Source organism: Ascaphus truei, chromosome 2, assembly GCF_040206685.1.
Source record: "Ascaphus truei isolate aAscTru1 chromosome 2, aAscTru1.hap1, whole genome shotgun sequence".
Lineage (NCBI taxonomy): Eukaryota > Metazoa > Chordata > Amphibia > Anura > Ascaphidae > Ascaphus > Ascaphus truei.
This window is the reverse complement of record NC_134484.1, coordinates 66,611,926-66,629,786: the sequence shown is the minus strand read 5'-3', so window position 1 is coordinate 66,629,786 and position 17,861 is coordinate 66,611,926. Positions and strand designations below refer to the sequence as shown.

The window sequence follows — 17,861 nt, the reverse complement described above, 5'->3', positions numbered from 1 at the left end:
GAGCGCACGGTCAGGGCCAGCACAGAGGGAGCGCACGGTCAGGGGCAGCACAGAGGGAGCGCACGGTCAGGGGCAGCACAGAGGGTGCGCACAGTCAGGGCCAGCACAGAGGGTACGCACGGTCAGGGCCAGCACAGAGGGTGCGCACGGTCAGGGGCAGCACAGAGGGTACGCACGGTCAGGGGCAGCACAGAGGGAGCGCACGGTCAGGGCCAGCACAGAGGGTACGCACGGTCAGGGCCAGCACAGAGGAAGCGCACGGTCAGGGCCAGCACAGAGGGTGCGCACGGTCAGGGGCAGCACAGAGGGAGCGCACGGTCAGGGGCAGCACAGAGGGAGCGCACGGTCAGGGCCAGCACAGAGGGAGCGCACGGTCAGGGGCAGCACAGAGGGAGCGCACGGTCAGGGGCAGCACAGAGGGTGCGCACAGTCAGGGCCAGCACAGAGGGTACGCACGGTCAGGGCCAGCACAGAGGGAGCGCACGGTCAGGGCCAGCACAGAGGGTACGCACGGTCAGGGCCAGCACAGAGGGTACGCACGGTCAGGGCCAGCACAGAGGGTACGCACGGTCAGGGCCAGCACAGAGGGTGCGCAAGGTCAGGGCCAGCACAGAGGGAGCGCACGGTCAGGGCCAGCACAGAGGGTGCGCACGGTCAGGGCCAGCACAGAGGGTGCGCACGGTCAGGGCCAGCACAGAGGGAGCACACGGTCAGGGCCAGCACAGAGGGTGCGCACGGTCAGGGCCAGCACAGAGGGAGCGCACGGTCAGGGGCAGCACAAAGGGAGCGCACGCTCAGGGGCAGCACAGAGGGTGCGCACGGTCAGGGCCAGCACAGAGGGTGCGCACGGTCAGGGCCAGCACAGAGGGAGCGCACGGTCAGGGCCAGCACAGTGGGAGCGCACGGTCAGGGCCAGCAAGAAGGGAGTGCACGGTCAGGGCCAGCACAGAGGGTGCGCACGGTCAGGGCCAGCACAGGGGGTGCGCACGGTCAGGGGCAGCACAGAGGGAGCGCACGGTCAGGGGCAGCACAGAGGGTGCGCACAGTCAGGGGCAGCACAGAGGGAGCGCACGGTCAGGGCCAGCAAGAAGGGAGTGCACGGTCAGGGCCAGCACAGAGGGAGCGCACAGTCAGGGCCAGCACAGAGGGTGCGCACAGTCAGGGCCAGCACAGAGGGTGCGCACGGTCAGGGCCAGCACAGAGGGTGCGTATGGTTAGGGTCCCAGAGGGTGCGTACGGTCAGGGCCAGCACAGAGGGTGCGCACGGTCAGGACCAGCACAGAGGGTGCGTATGGTTAGGGTCCCAGAGGGTGCGTACGGTCAGGGCCAGCACAGAGGGTGCGCACGGTCAGGACCAGCACAGAGGGTGCGTATGGTTAGGGTCCCAGAGGGTGCGTACGGTTAGGGTTCCAGAGGGTGCGCACGGTTAGGGGCACAGAGGGTACGTACGGTTAGCTGCCCGGCTACTCCAAAATCTGCAAGCTTTGCATGACCTTCAGTGTTCAGAAGGATGTTTCCAGCTTTAATATCTCTGTGAATTTTTCTCATAAAATGTAAATATTCAAGTCCCTTTAAGGTAGATTTAAGAATAGTTGCAATTTCTTCTTCTGTTAACTGGTAAAAAAAACAAAACACAGATGTTAATAATGTCCCTTTGTGAAGAGTTGGTTCAATAGTGAACAGTAGCATGTATACACACACACACACACACACACACACACACACACACACACACACACACACACTTTATTTTAGTAATCATTCACAATACCAATGACTATCTTTTTAGCTCTAGATTTCCTTATTGCTGCATAAGCGTCCTCGATTTATATTAAATTATATTTACCCGATTATCTACAACATGCTCCATAAAGCATGCAATGCATTTGCATAATTAACTCACGTTTTAGTTCAAGATGAGCTTTAGTTGCATGTTTAGGCCAAAAACACACACCTTAAATGGAGCACCAAGCATTGTAATACAAAATAAAAACAAGTCGCCGATTTTCAAAAGCATGTTTCTTGATTTACTGAGCAAGCCGTCACTGCTTAGACATTTTTTTTTTCTTTACAAATTTTTAAGTGAAAAATATAAAATAACATCCCCAAAAATATCTATAGTGACAATGAAGAACAAACAATACGTCTTCTACAACCATTTTGACACAGTAAAGAACTGCCGGTGTAGTCTCTGCTGTTTTTCTAAATTACAAGCATATGAACAAACTAAGCATATTTGGCAATAAATGTTAATAAATAAAAACGTGTAAATGCAACAGATGTTCATCGTCACATTAAAGATTAGCATTTAAAAATAGGAAGCATCACTAAAGTAGACCTCTGAAACCAGCCTTCACTACATTTATTTGATGTAGGAGTGGCTCGGTGAGTAAAGACACTGACTGACACTGAGATTGCTGCAGGGGAGCCTGGTTCAATTCCCGGTGTCGGCTCCTTGTGACCTTGGCCAAGTCACTTTATCTCCCTGTGCCTCAGGCACAAAAAACATAGATTGTAAGCTCCACGGGGCAGGGACCTGTGCCTGCAAAATGTCTCTGTAAAGCGCTGCGTTATTATTATTATTATCAGACCAGCATTTTACTCTAGAGGGTGCAGTATACCATTGCAAAGACCGACTTTGCTGTATGCTCTAGAAGTAGAAGGGGTTAAATGCTGCCCCAACCTCTTCTCCTTTTACACTTCCACTTCAAAGTCATGTGGAAGGTCAAACAGCCCTGTAAGAATCCAATCCCAGGCTCTGTGGTAACTACAGATGTTTTTCCTAAACGGCTGGAAAATGTACAAGATCCCTTATCTTCTATGGATCAGCAAACAGGGACGTTTCTGAGGTTAACATGATTGCAAATCCGGCCATAACAAAATAAAGGCTGCTTCACCTAAAGATTAAAGGAGACAGAAGCACAGAGGCAATAGAAATAAATATGTTAACATCAGCTACGTAGGTATCCCCTGCGGGGCATATGGTCAAGTCAAAATATTTTGGAGCTTTGGGATGGATTTATTTGGGCACCAGACGTGGTTTGTTATATGCACAGAAAATTGAAGCGCTTGTTTAAAAACATTTAGCCCCAATCCATCCGAGTTCCTTTCCCAGATTGCATTTACTTTCTCTGCTTTAAGGTGACCGCATATCATTTGTAATTTTCCAGTAGTTTCTATTTTTGTGCAATTTAGATGTAAAATCATTCTGGCGCATACTAAAGAAAGTTTCCACTGGACGTTTTTTTTTTTTCGGAGCATTTTTTTCCGACAGAATTATGTAAATAATTCGAACAGAAAAAAAAAAAGTAATGACATCCTCCACATTATTTCACGGGGTGATGCTCACGGCATGTCTTCTATGTATGAACCCAAACATCCATCCAACATATCTTGGGGAATCAAAAACATTCCACATAATGTTACCTGGTGAAAGTGTTTTACTCTACGGAAATATGTTCAATATTCCAGAAAAGCAGCAAACTCATTCTCCCTACTAAGAACACACTTTGGTTTCATAATATTACATGTTAAAGAGACAGGGCCTTTGCCCTCTTTCAAGATGGCCAGGTTTCTTGCCGATAAACAAACAAGGCCATGTCATCTGCCGCCCTTACCGACGGGTTTACAGCAAGCTTCATCGCAAGAAGGTATATCAAGAGGTAATGGCTTCTGAAGCAAAAGATTCCCCTATTCAATAATGTGTATACGTGCTAAGGCAGATACACCAATTAAAATAATGCTAAAATAAACACATCAAAAATCGTTTTACTGCAGATGAAAGATTAGTATTAAGTCCCACTATTTAGCACAGGTTCCTAGCCTCTCTTTACCGTTCCCACATAGGTCTTCTCCTACCTACATTGTCTGTGCACAAGGGGCCAAATCCAAGGTCCTTGTGGCCAGATGTCTCACGTGGAAACAAATGCACTGCTCTCGTCTACACCATTACAATACCTTAAAAAAGGGATAGTTGGTGGTCATGTCCCAAGATTATTCTTTTTTGGGGAAGAATTAGACGATTAATAAAGGGGGTATTAGGTTTAGATCTGACATGGGATATGGAAACTGTGCTTCTATTAAAACCTATAGAAGGCTGTAACAGGGGAGTTATCCCTGTTCAGGTAATGTACCTCTAATCCAGCAGTGTGGTGGTTAACTGCTGGTAGTCAATTAACAAACACCACCTGCCTGATTAGATGGTTTAGAAAAGCCTGTCTTTTGAGACAGGAAGTGAGACTCCTTAGCTCACACCTGAGCTGAACTTGGAGACAAACAGTCTTGAGCCCTGCCAGAAGAAACAGCAGAGCTGCTTTCAAGACACAGGGGAAACTTCTAAACCTGAATGCTGACACACCCTGAGGAAAAGGGAGCTGAACCAGGGACAGAGAAGATTTTCCCTCCAAACCACAAGGAACAGATAAGACTTTCATTTATGAGACTTCTTATATCTGCTTAATTCATGCTATATGTTTGGGGCTGGGAGACATGCTTATCTAAGGGAGTTGTGAACTGCATAGTATTTCACTAGAAATACTCCCAAGTGAATAGAAGCTTTGTTTACCCCTTGTTTGGATGGTTTCCTGATGTTAAGGAAACAGGCGCAATAAAAGGCTTATTTAATTTCACTATAATCAGTCTCCCATGCATACCTCTGTGAGCGTCCGCCTACAAAGGCCTTGAAAGGAAGGTAGATTATTTGATAATACAAATTCTATCTGCAGCAAAAGCAATGATTGCAAAATACTGGAAACAGAACGATTCCCCACCAATTATAACAGTAATGAATAAAATGAATCTTGTTATGACTATGGAGAGACTTACCAGTCTAATTTATGATAGATATAATAGTTTTCTGACAACCTGGGACCCTTGGGCGACTTATGTATGCAAAATCCAAATTTATTTAGGCTGCGAACCCAGAGGTGATTATAAACTAAACTGTCTGTATTTCTATTACAAATGGTGTATGTATATAGATCTCTGTTTGTATGATCCCTGCGTGGAGACCATTGTGGATGTACCCCCCTACCCCTCCCCACCTACCTTTTTTTACTTTCTGTATCCTTTTCCCTTTCCCCCTTTTTTTATGTTTTGAAAAATATAATAATAAAACACAAGTTGAAAAAAAAAAGGGATAGATCGTAAAAGAAAAAATAAATGTATGACAATGCTTACCGTTTTATTCCGTAATCGGATTATGTCGGACACAGAGCCAGCTCCACAATATTCCATAACTATCCACAGGTCAGTGTTCTTAAAGTAGCTGCCATAATACTTGACTACATAGTGGCTAGATAAATATATACAATAAAAAAAACAAAAAACAGGAAAATATTTTAGTTATATGCGCAGAAAACATAACCTCATTGCCATCATATATTCCGGGGGTTCTCAAAACTCTCCTCAGGGTCCGGACCAGATCAGGTTTTCGGGGGGAGGTGTGACCCACTACATTGAACTGCCCCCCTTTAACATATTTCGGGTTTGTAAATCACCTATCCCATATTAAAAACCAGTCGTACCTGGATTTATAAACCAAGATTAGTAAGGAACCCTATGAGATTGGGAATTAAGTTCACAAAAACAACAGGAGCAGCATCAGTCCTATGAATATCTTCAGTAGTGCCACCCAACATAACCGCTATCAAAGTGACACAGGGGTTTTGAAGACTGCAGGCATAAGCAACTTGTAGGAAAATAGTACTGAAACCGGTGCAGTGGTTACTATGCCAACAAAGCACATTTTCATCTAACTACTTTACAGAAATCCATCTTCCTTAAATAATTCCATTACTGTTCCAAAGTAAAGAACGAGGCATACACCCTATTGAAGTGTGGCATGCATACCTGTCACATTGCTGCATTATGGAAATTTCTTTGATAATTTCTTGAAGGTCGGATTCAACAGGAACTTGTTTGATTGCAACAACCTGCCCAGATTCTTTATGAATGGCTTTAAACACGCTGCCATAGGAGCTGCGATGAAAGGAAAGGAAAAAAGATAGGTTAGTTGAAAAAGATAACAGCATATAAAAAAAGTAACTAATATAACAGTTCTAAAGGATAAAAAGTTAAAAAGGCCTATATACCGTTAATCCTTGCTTTTATAAGATAAAGCATCAAAGATCATATTTTATATGAGAGGTTTGAAGATCTTTGTTACAAAGACCCGAGAAAGGTTAAGAGAGGGGGTTTTACTGGTAACAAATCAAATGCTTTACAACAGATTGCCAAAAACATAATTATGGCAAATTTGTATGCGTTTGTTCAGGTCTCTGACGCCACAACTATCACTGCTGATAATGATCAGATTGTTCAGAGACGGATGCTCCAATATTTCAAAGATCCCTGAATTTAATAGTAAAACTTGCCTTTAATTTTTAATAGGGTGTTTTACAGACATGGAAAATATTTTAATTCTTCGTACTATATTTTCTACTTTATGACTTGCCGTAAAAACAATGCACTTTCAAATCCAATAAACAAAAACCATGACCCTTTATTTTGATCAATTATTTTCTTGCATAAATAAAAGTGTGAAGTCACTTAAAGGATAAAAAAAAAAGTGCTTTATTAAGAACACCAAGGCACCATTCACTCGTAATGCATTACTGCACATGAACCATCTGCTGTTCTGTGAATGAGGCCAGAAGTACACATTTTTAGATAAATCGTTAAAACAAGCATTTAAACAAACATTTTTATTGCCTTACTTTTCAGTAGTTGTCTCATTTATCCTTTGTTGCCAAACTTGAAAAAAAATCATTATGTTTAAACAACCTAAAAAAAAAAAAAAGACTAGAAAGCAAAACAATCGTAGTTTTATGGTATGAATTAAAAAAAGCCTAGATGGAGATAAACAAAGGATAAAATTGTTGCAATCTAATAAAGATTTAATCAACAAACTGAAAAGCATTGTTACAAAGAAATAATCAACTAGTTACAGTATAACAGATGTGCTTGACTTGCCCCCAATATGTCTGACCAGTGTATTACAAATGAAACTGTGACAATGGTTTTGTATTTGTTACAACCATTGAAGGGTCATCTTTAAATCACCATTTAAAACCAATAGAATTTATACACATAATAAAGAGTTAATCCTATAACAAATAACAAGGGTTACAATGGGCAACCTTATCATGTACCTCTGCGGAAGGATTATGTTGTAATGCATGGTTTAATTAAAATGTAAAAATTGTTTGGATGTTAATGTGTCAAAATTAGCATCATCTAGGCTATAAACAGTTACATAATTATGTGGCCTTTAAAATAAGCAATTCTAAAACAAAAGTTTTAACAGTAAATGTACAGTCATAATGCACAGACGTTGTTAAATCTTTTTGAATCGTAAGATTTCGTTATTAAAAATATTCAGGGATCGAAAAATGTTACCTACCAGCACCAGTCTACCACAAGAGGCAAGTCGTCCATCACTGGGGCAGTGCAGGAAAGACAGCAGCTGCTGCAAAACCTTTTTTGGAAGGTTCTCTTTAATCACCACTGTGATCCCAAAGCCGGGCCCCATGATGTCTTGTATAGCACTATGCAATGCACTGTGGGACAGAACTTCATAAAGCAGAGCTTCTGCTGCAGCTGTGGTCTTTCAGCTCTACAAGTCACTCGCAATTTTTCCACTTGTCCTGAGTGAGTGGACGAGTTGTTTTTTTTGTTTTTTTGAGCCGTGAAAATATGAAATAACTATAAAAACTATGGACAAGAAATCTAAAAATGTTCACCAAAATAGAACATTATTAAACTTAACACTTCCAGGAAAGATTGTTACAATTAAAATGAGAACTGCTCCTAAACTCTTATTTAACTTATCAGATCCCTTTAAGTATTTCTAGGAAATGGTGAAGTACTGTATAATTGATCAAATAATGTGTTGGCTTATATAGAAGGGAAAGAAACCACCATATTTGGTAGAAATGTGTTTAAATGACATAGGTAGAAAGCAAACCGGTACAGCCATTGATATAGATATAGATATATAAACGAGTATTTGAGGCAAAATAAACATTGCAGTGGTTCTGGTCTCTTTTCTTTGTATGCTCTTATTGGGTTTAATAAGAAGAGTAAAACAAGGTCTAAATTTACCAGTGCCTCCATTTTTATTGTACAGATGTAGCACGGTCTCAGGCACGCAAGCTGCGGTCACGTGACCAAGGCAGCCTGGGCGAAGTGACCTACTGGGGGTTGGGGGGGATTGATGCAGAAGCATGGACCCCCTCACAGCACCACTGTGGCATACACGGTCTCCAGAGTCACTGTATTTTGCTTTTTCCGCCACTGCTCTGGAGACAGTAAGTCTTGCTACATCTGTACATCTGCTTACATACACTAAAAAGTATTATAGCAGCTCACTGTTCTTCTCATTTTCTTTTTAGACAGTGACTTTAAAAATGGAAAGCTACACCATATCGGTGACCCATCAGCTACCTCCGCCGGTACCAGGACGTTTTCAGAGCAGAGTAATAAGAAAAAAATTGTACCGTATCAAATCAGGGCAACAACAATCTTACAGAAAGTAAAATGGAAATGATGGGGAGGACGAAGACACAGCACCATCGCCACACACATATATCATTTTACATACTTTTATAGAGATGACCAGTCTATACACATCAGTATACATAGGTTCCGTTGCTTAAATAAATTATCTTAATTTTATAGTATACCCCCTTTTTAGCTCAGTAACCAGGGATCCCATTGTCACGATGGACGCACTTATTAACAAATTTATATTTTGTGGATCCCAATTGAGCAGAACAAGTTGAGCAAAATAAACTGAGATTTATTCCCCTGATAGGCAAACACACGACAACTGCAGAATACACTTAATAATTACACTTATTGGTATAGGAACAGGGGATAATGTCCAGAAAGGTGCAAAGCACCAGAGGATTGTCTTTTAAAATGTAGTCCTTTTGCAAGGGCATAAATTGCCAGCCCAATCCTTCTGTGAATGTGCAAAGTCTTTTCTGGTCCGTTGAGTTTAATCAGAAAACCCCCAGCAATCAGTGTCCTCACGCAGAGTTTTGTCCTTGGTTCCGATGTAATAAGACTCTTTGCGTTCCAGGAATGTGCTGCTGCTCTTATCCACTATTAGAAGCGTGTTGGAAATCCGCTCACATGGTATTATGAAAAACGAAAAACAATGGGAATAGCCTGGGTGGGATGTATATAGGGTTTGGAAGCCTATCGCCAGCATACCCACCCAATCCCCCTCGTGGGAAAGTAATCATTCCCCAATCACCTACTTGCCCACAGTTTGGAGAGTGGGCTCTAGGGATTTCCTGTTCACACAGAGCATGTGCGACAACGCCACCTTGGCTACTTAGGATAGGTGCACTCCCCTCTTTACCTGGCCCCTCTGAGGCTGGAAGGGGGAAACTCAGGGTGTGAGCTAGCACAAATGGTCAACAGGATTTCCTATTTAGCATCCATCTGGCCAATTCACACCCCCCTGACTCTGGGTCTTTTGATATGCAACTTCCAGAGAGACTAACATGCGTGGACAATGCCTGTTACCTTTGAAGCTTGCATAGGCAAGTGACCCAGCTCACAGGTGTCAAAACATTTGGTTCTTGTGTGCATTTTAATGACAGGAGAAAAAAAAACCTCTCTCCTGCTTATCTCTTAAAACCTGCAGCAAAAATACACTTTATTGATCATACCTGGTCCCCTTATTTCACAATTATATTTTTCATGTGTGTGTGCTTGGGATGTACTATACTGCAAGCACATACAATCCTGCAAAATGGGGACAACAAGGAACAGAGGGGAAAATAAGACATATACAGTGCATGAAAAATTAACCCCTTCATCCCCAATATGAAATAGGGGTAACCAGCCGAGCACACTGCCTTTATTAATGCGCCGATTACCCCCATTTTCTTCAAACCCATACCTTATAAAAAATGTGGTTATGTTGGTCTATTAGACTTTTGATATATCTCTCCAGAATCTGGTTATTTTAGGGCAAGACCACCAGATGTGGATACTGTCTCCTACTCCTCCGCAGTTGCTCCAGCATCTATCAGAGCTTCAGGGATATATTTTGATCAATTTTTGGGGGGTGAGGTACCAATCAAAAAATTTTGTAAATATTTTCTCTAATTTGTGTACAAATCTAAGTCTAAGAGGCATTTTCCCAAATATCAGACCACTCAGCTGTTATTTACCTCTGAACGACAGTTTTCCATCTATCCATATATTTGTGTGTTTGTCATTGACCCGCCGGGACCGGAGTGTCTAATTCTCGGTATCTGGTTGAAATTAGTCCTTTCTAGTATGACCTGAATCGACATACATTTTCGAAGGTTGTGCATTAAGGGAAAGGGCACGTCTGGGATATTTGTTTAATTAGACACTTGACCTGTATGAAGCAATACCTTTCTGAACTATCTAGATTGTATCATTTTATAAAGTCTTCCAAGTTTGGGATCTCATCTCTGTAAAGGACATCACCCACATCCAACAACTCCCCCCTTTTCCATGTCTTAAATTCTTTTGCTGGGATGCCTGGGGCGGAATCTGGGTTTCCATATGTTAATTTTTTCATGTGTTAATTTTGATGGGAAGAGGAGTTTGTATGCATAGTTAGCCTTATACCATATTTTAAGTGTAAATAACAGGTTGGCTGAGTTCTGGCTTCTTGTCTCTTCCCTCTGTGTTTCCACAATAAAGCCGAGAGTGATGTTGGGCTCGCTAGGGTTTCTATATCCACCCATTTGTGGAAATGTGGGACTGAATGCCACATGACGATCTGTTTGATATGAGCTGCTTGGTAGTACAGCTCAACCCCGTTATAGCGCAATCCGCTAAACCCAGATCCGCATAGAACGCGGTGTGAGCGAAGGACCACGAATATTTTTTTTCTAAACTTTACACACACACACACCCTACCTCTGGTGGTGCTGGGGATCATGGTGCGGCTGCTGGGGCTGCCGGCGCCTCCCTCTACCCAATATGCCTGGGGATCGTGGAGGGGCTGCTGGGGGATCGTGGTGGGGGAAGTGCTGGGACCTCACTCCTGCCTCCTCCCGATCGAGTGGTGGACATTTTTTTTAAATTAGCGCGACCCCGGTTATAACGCGGTTGGATCGGGTGGCCCCCGAGGACCGCGTTATAACGGGGTTCAGCTGTATTTTTTAAGATCTGTTACTGCTAGACCCCCACCTTCTTGTGGTGGTAGAAGCACTGATCTTGCAACTCTTGGGGCTTTATGTTGCCATATAAACCTGAATATTTTATTATGTAGTTCTTTTATCACAGATTGTGGAACTGTTATTGGCAGCGCCTAAAAGTAATATAACAGCCGTGGGAGTATGTTCATCTTTAATGAAGCTATGCGTCCAAACCAGGATATCTGGTAATTATTCCATGACATTAAATCTTTTTTTATTTGTGTTATTAAGTTGGGGTAGTTATGGGTAAACAGAGATTGGTATGTTTTTGTAATATTTATTCCTAAATATTTCATATAATTTTCTTTCCATTTGTAATTAAAATGTAGTTGGAGTAATTTGACTTCTTGTTTAGGGAGGGAAATATTTAGGGCTTCAGATGTGTCCGTTTAGTTTATAATTAGAAATGTGTCCAAATTCTGACAGGGCAGCCTGTAGGTTGTGGAGGGTGGTCATTCTGTTTGCCAACGTCAGTACGACATCTGCGAAAAGAGAAATCTTGTAGGTAACATCCCCTATTTTAATTCCCTTAATACTAACATAGGGGAGGATTGGCTCAGTGAGTACAGACACTGTCTGGCACTGAGTTTGAAGCAGCGTCTGGGCCTCAGACACCAGAAACATAGATTGTAAACTCTACGGGGCAGGGACTGTGTCTGCAAAATATCCCTGTACAGCGCTACGTAAAACCAGCAGCGCTATACAAGAACAAACTATTATTATTATTCTTTTGCCCAATACTACACGCCAGGGGCTCAATTGTTAGCGCAAACACTAACGGGGACAAGGGGCATTCCCTGTCATGTTCCATTTGTTATATTTATCGTCTCTCCATCTCCACCTGGTAGTTTTAATGTTGCTGTGGGGGATCGGTAAAGTACCTTTATTCCGGTCATAATCGTTGAACCCAATGAACCCAATGTTCCCCCCCATAAATTGCGAATCAATACCATCAAATGCTTTTTCTGTATCTAGACTTAAGACCATCACTTTCTTTTTTTGTTTATGTTTTTGTTCTATTATGTTTATAACCTTCCAGGTATTATCTGAGGCTTGTCTCTTGTTTATGAAGCCCACTTGGTCCGCGTTTATAAGTCTGTGAAGTACTTTTTGGAGTCTATTAGCAATTATTTTACTATATATTTTAATAACCGAATTTAGAAGCGAGATCGGCCTATAGCTTTCACATCTCATCGAGTCTTTCCCATCTTTGTGTATGACAATTATTGAGACAAGCGCTGGTCAGTAGCTGAGGCAAAGAGGAGCAGTGACTCAGCAAAGGACGGTTTGCTTTCTTGACTTGCACATATTGCTTTATCTTGGACTCCTTTTGCTGTTTCTCCATTATTGCTGAATTGCTACTTCTGTGTTGCTAATAGCTTTGCCTGATCTCATATACTGTTGATCCTTATTGAAGGACATTTAAGTGTATACAGGGGGTCTTCACTGGATCTTGATTACTTTATTGCTGGTCTTCGTTTGCTGTATCTGTATCACTAACAGCCTTACCTGATCAGATATTCAGTTGTTCCTTATTGTAGTACAGGGCGCATTGTGTATAGGTGAGTGAGGCTATAGGGAAGTACCTCTTGGTCCCTTTGGATCAAAGGGAACGGGCTTGAGAAAGAGGTTAGTACCTCGAAACGGTCGTTGCCCCCCTTACATACCCTCCTCCTTTTAGTGTTTTTCCCCCTTGTATTTGTAGTGTGTTGTCACCTTGTCTCCCTTTCCCAATCCCCTTCCCTAAGACTCTGTTTCCAATGTGATGTGCAACTCCAAGTCATTTTTACCTTGTGTTCTCATTAAAACTTATAGCATACTTCAGACATACTCTTGTAGTAGAGCTTTTCTTCATAGACAGTGAGTGTTGGGACACCTTTGTATTTTATTACTGAGGCCTTAGACATTTGATCTAGAATTTGGGTACCCTCAGGAAATGTGTTGAACATTGGAAGCATTGTTTGTGCCAGAATTCCCAAGTATTTTTATAATATAAATTTGTATACCCATTAGGGCCTCTGAATTACATTTTTAATGTATTATAATGTACCAAGCATATTTATTTTTGTATAGCAACCATTTACAAAGTCACATACCCTTCATCTTCTAAAACAGGGTCTGGAACACCCCCTTTTGAGCCCTCCCCTCTCTAGCAGTGCACCAATTGTATCTAGTGACTGCCTGTTCACATGATCTTCCCCACAGAACTTTGCATTTTTGGTCCTTTCTGCTGTACTGGCAGCCATTTAATGAATCCCCAAACACACATCTTCACCGATCGATTGGCAACTTAGCTAATTACCTAGTGTGTGCATTGTATTGATGCACATATTAAAGCTGCAGTTCAAGCAATATCCTACGTGTTATTTTTTTTAATAAAATCAGTTCTGTACTATGAGAAAATACTTGTAGCATTTTTTTTTTACAAACCATTTTTAAAGAAAATTTTAATGTATTCTAATGTAACAAGCATTTGTTTCTATAGCAACAATTTGCAAAGTCACATCCCCTTCCTCTTCTGAGACAGGGTTCTGGCACACTCCTTTTCCCCGCTCTCTAGCAGTGCACCAATTGTATCTAGCGACTGCCTGGTCACATGATCTTCCACACAGAACTTTGCATCTTGGGTACTCTTCTGTAGCACTAACAGTGATTTAGTGAACCCCCAAGCTGAATCTTTGCCAATCGATCACAGGATAACAGATTGATCGGCAATTTAGCTAATCACTTGCCAGCGTGCAGATTGTATTGATGCACATATTTAAGAAGAAAAAAATAATATTTAAAACGGCAGCTTGAACTGCTGCTTTAAAGGGGGGGGGGAAATAAAATGTTAAAAAAAATGGCAGCTTGGACTGCTGCTTTAAGAGATTTGAGGCCACAAAACACAACTACAAACAGCATAACAGCAATTAGCATCGACTACTCAAAAACTAGAGCTTCCTTAAAGGGTCAATCCCTCCTAGGACTAATGGGAACTAATGTCAGTAACATGTTTAAGGAGTTACATCTGCGTGAGTTCTTACCCATATCTGATCCTTATACAGTAAGTATTTGAAAAGATATATATTTTTTAATTTAATTTGTAAACACAAGCTGAGACTTGGAAGGGGATTTACGTCCTCCGGTTGCTCACTTGTGTGTGATGCCCCTGTGATCAGCGAGAGCTTGCACAGTCAGGAACCCCCTATGCCACTCCCCGTCTTTCTGATAAGGACAGGGTGGGAATAAGGGTTAGAATTGCATGCTTTACAAAAAGGTTTCTGGGCTGAGGACAAGACTGTCATTTTAAAATCTCACACTTGATGAACGAATACTACAGCAGTGATGTCAAAAGTTCAGGGAACTGGGTGCAGTTAAAAGCCAAATATTATTATTATTACGACCAACATTTTCAAGAGTTGCGGAAACTACGGCTTTGCATTATTTGCCAAAATATATAAGTTCATTGTGAGAGGTCTCAAACTAAATCAAGGTACCAAGGCCACTCACTTGAGTGGGGTTAGCACAATCTCAAACACCAAGCGTGTTTAATTAACAAGGACGGAAATACAAAGGTACAAGAAGTAGCAAATGGAGGAAATGCCATCTATTTAAGCCTTTAATGTTCTGGCCTTTCAGGCAGCGATGGATCAAATCCTGACAATCTGACATCTTAAAGCAGAAATCCGTTTTGTTTTTTTTGTTTGTTTGTTTTTTAGGTTTATAGGATTAAATCATGGGATTCTCCGCTGAACTGCATTAAATTTCAGCTCGGGGGACCTCCTGCTTCCCAAGATACTTACCTCCGTAGGGGGTGACGGAAGCAGCTCCAGTTGGGCTATCTGGGGGTATCAAAACAGCGGATTTAAAGCTCCGTCACACGGGCCAATAGGAAGCCGTCATCCCGCTCTATTGACCCGTGTGACCAGGACAATTAAACCTGGAGCTGCTACCAGCACCCCCTACGGAGGTACTTATCTTGGGAAGCTGGCGGTCCCCGGAGCTGAAATAAACGCAGGTCAGCTCCGGAAGCCCCTTGCTTCCCACCTATTTAAAAAATAAACACAAATAAATGTGCTGCTACTAATGCTCCAACAGCAATCTAAAAGAAATATTTGGGAGATGTTTAAGGCTCCTTTTCTTCTACATTTTGGTTCTGTTAGTGCAGTGATTTTCAACCTGTATCCAACGGAAATCCAGGGTTTCTGCTGCAGGTCATAAGAGATTCGTACTTTATTTTGCTAGATTTTTAAATAACTCAAGAATGTGATTAAATAAGATATATTGTAATTTTATCAATTGTGTTACAAAAACGATGTTCCTTTTGTATTTATTTAAATGAGAATGAGAAATGTATCAAGTACTAAAACCTGTGGTGTTCCACTTCATGCTCGTGTTCATTAAAAACAGGGACCGGTTATGAGAGTCCTTTGAAGTCACATTATTTAACCAGTTCAGAAAGCACGTGCAAGTGTTGTCACAAGTACCCACATCTGCATTATTTTATACAGCTGCCTCTGTGGCTCTTTATCAAAGGCTTTAAATCAAGTAGAAGGAACATCTGGGCCTGGTGTCTTTTTAGTTTTGATTACATTTTTAACTTTCTTTTTTTCTGTTCCACTGTAATGCAGATCTCATTTAATAGAACATCTGTTACTACACTGCCTCTGTATGTCACTCTTAATTGTAGCTATTCCATTAGCAGAGCATAACATCTACACAACAGAAAGGAGGAAGAGTGAATTGGTCTGGCACGGTGGTTGCCTGGGTAAAGAGATATTAAACCAGCCATGTTACCTCACAGTGCATCACGTACCACCAATAGTTCTCCAAAATCTGCGTTCGGTTCTCTTACATAGAGAAATGTACTTGTAGACTCCTGCACAGTAATCCATTCAATAAGCTTTTAATAAAGAAAAATAGGTGTCAAGCTCTCCTACGGCTCTACACCCACCAGAGGGAGTCAAAGGATTCATAAAAAATAAAAAGGTAAAAAGGATGTTGCGGACAAGTGGCAAAGAATGGCTGTTTGATGTATCGTAAAAGCAGAGAACGGAGGCACAACATTTTGGAGAGAATTACTGGACAGAGAGACTTGTACCCCAAGACATTGTATTGCGCTCCTGTTATGATAATTTATACAATATTTTATGCAGCCTGTGTGTCATCTCCGTTACTGGGTCTCTATTACAAAAATATATGGAGTAACCAGTAATCATTTAGCACAAAAAGGTGGTTAACTCGGATACTACTTGATATCTGGCTGTTCATGGTTCTGTGCGTCAGTCAAGCATTTTTATTTTTTTACTTCACCATTCTATGGGGCAGAGGTGTGGAAACTGGGGGGCGCGGCGTGTTACAAAGGTCCCGCGCTCTCCCCAAAGTCATTTAAATTAAATGCCGGGGGACCACGTGAGGCCTCTGTATCGTCTCCTACCTGGTCTTTGGAGACACGTCACCATGGTAACCCGGCGTTAAATGACGCCGCGTCGCCATGGCAACGTGACATCACAGCGTCATTTGACGCCGGAGCTGAGCAGGGGAGGAGAGCAGACAAGGGGGCACAGGGAGAAAACCCTCCATCACTCTAAAAAAGTACACGTCCATTAATCAGCGATTGATAGCAAGTTACACAAGATTAAAATTATTTTAAAGCTACCAAACGTCTTGGTCTAGCAGAGATGCTGCTTTTCTACACACGTTCAAACCTGGACTAATAGGTTACGGAGAACAGAAGATGGCTTGTTAAAATTGTACAGTTCACCAAATCGATGTTCTCTTTTTAAGTATCAGATAAGATTTTCAGCCCTCCTATCTCAAATATAAACCTGTACCCAATCGAGCCTTACAGAAATTGAGTAGTTTTAAGCTATTTAACATTTATATCGAAAAGATCAAGAACAAAAGATATATAATTTACGTCACGTGTCAAGCGACAGGATGCAGAGTCAGGCAGAGCTGTCTGCACAGACGGGTGCCTGATAGAGATTTGTGAACAATACTGGCGCAGTTTGAATGGATCGCTCTTCCGCAGGGATAGGACTGATCAGTGATCAGGCTCCTCTTTCTATCTCTACCTCCCGCTCCTTCGCCCCCCCTCCCCCCCTTGTGTGTAGGGGTATGTTTTCGAGGAACCAGGTGTGCGGGAGTAAGTGATCCTCTCAGACTTTATCTCCATCTGCGGTTCACCCCTGCAGGGTCAGTACAGATTTAGTATATAGGGACCTGTATTTTCTCTCCCTCCCCCTGTGTGTAAGGGTATTTTGTTGAGGGTCGGTATATGCGGGGTTTCTACTCGTTTATCCCCACTTGCCTTCTCCCCTGCTTATGGAGGTATGCCTTTGGAGTAGCGCAGCAGCTGGATTCTCATACAGTAATTATCTTTCTGTTGTGCGGCGGGCCGATGTCCTGCTTTTCAGCTGCCTGTGCATTTAACTGCACTAATGTTCCCTGCACTGTCCTACACATCCGTTTGTATATAGTATTGTATTACGGCTACAGTCTGTCCTACAGTAACCTGTGCAAAGGGGCATACAGTTTGAGAAACTTATTATTAAGACTCACACAGAGCCATCATCTATTTGATGCATTTATTATTCGGTTAGCAGGATATAACGCCGGCCGTTTGCCACGACGATCAATTGTTTACCTAATCACCTGTTTCCATGGCCCCTGCAATGCTTA

At 42.2% G+C, this 17,861-nt stretch overlaps 1 protein-coding gene across 4 annotated transcripts in view; it reads right to left on the bottom strand.

The window, feature by feature from the left end:
* STK3 (serine/threonine kinase 3) overlaps positions 1–17,861 on the bottom strand; it is a 248,534-nt gene that overhangs the window by 203,624 nt on the left and 27,049 nt on the right. For all 4 annotated transcript variants that reach the window (XM_075582648.1, XM_075582650.1, XM_075582647.1 and 1 more), the window contains exons 3-5: positions 5,851–5,979; positions 5,179–5,293; positions 1,450–1,614 (exon numbers count right to left, since the gene is read on the bottom strand). In XM_075582648.1, coding sequence (XP_075438763.1) covers positions 1,450–1,614; positions 5,179–5,293; positions 5,851–5,979 — 409 coding nt within the window. The remainder of the gene's footprint in view (positions 1–1,449; positions 1,615–5,178; positions 5,294–5,850; positions 5,980–17,861) is intronic.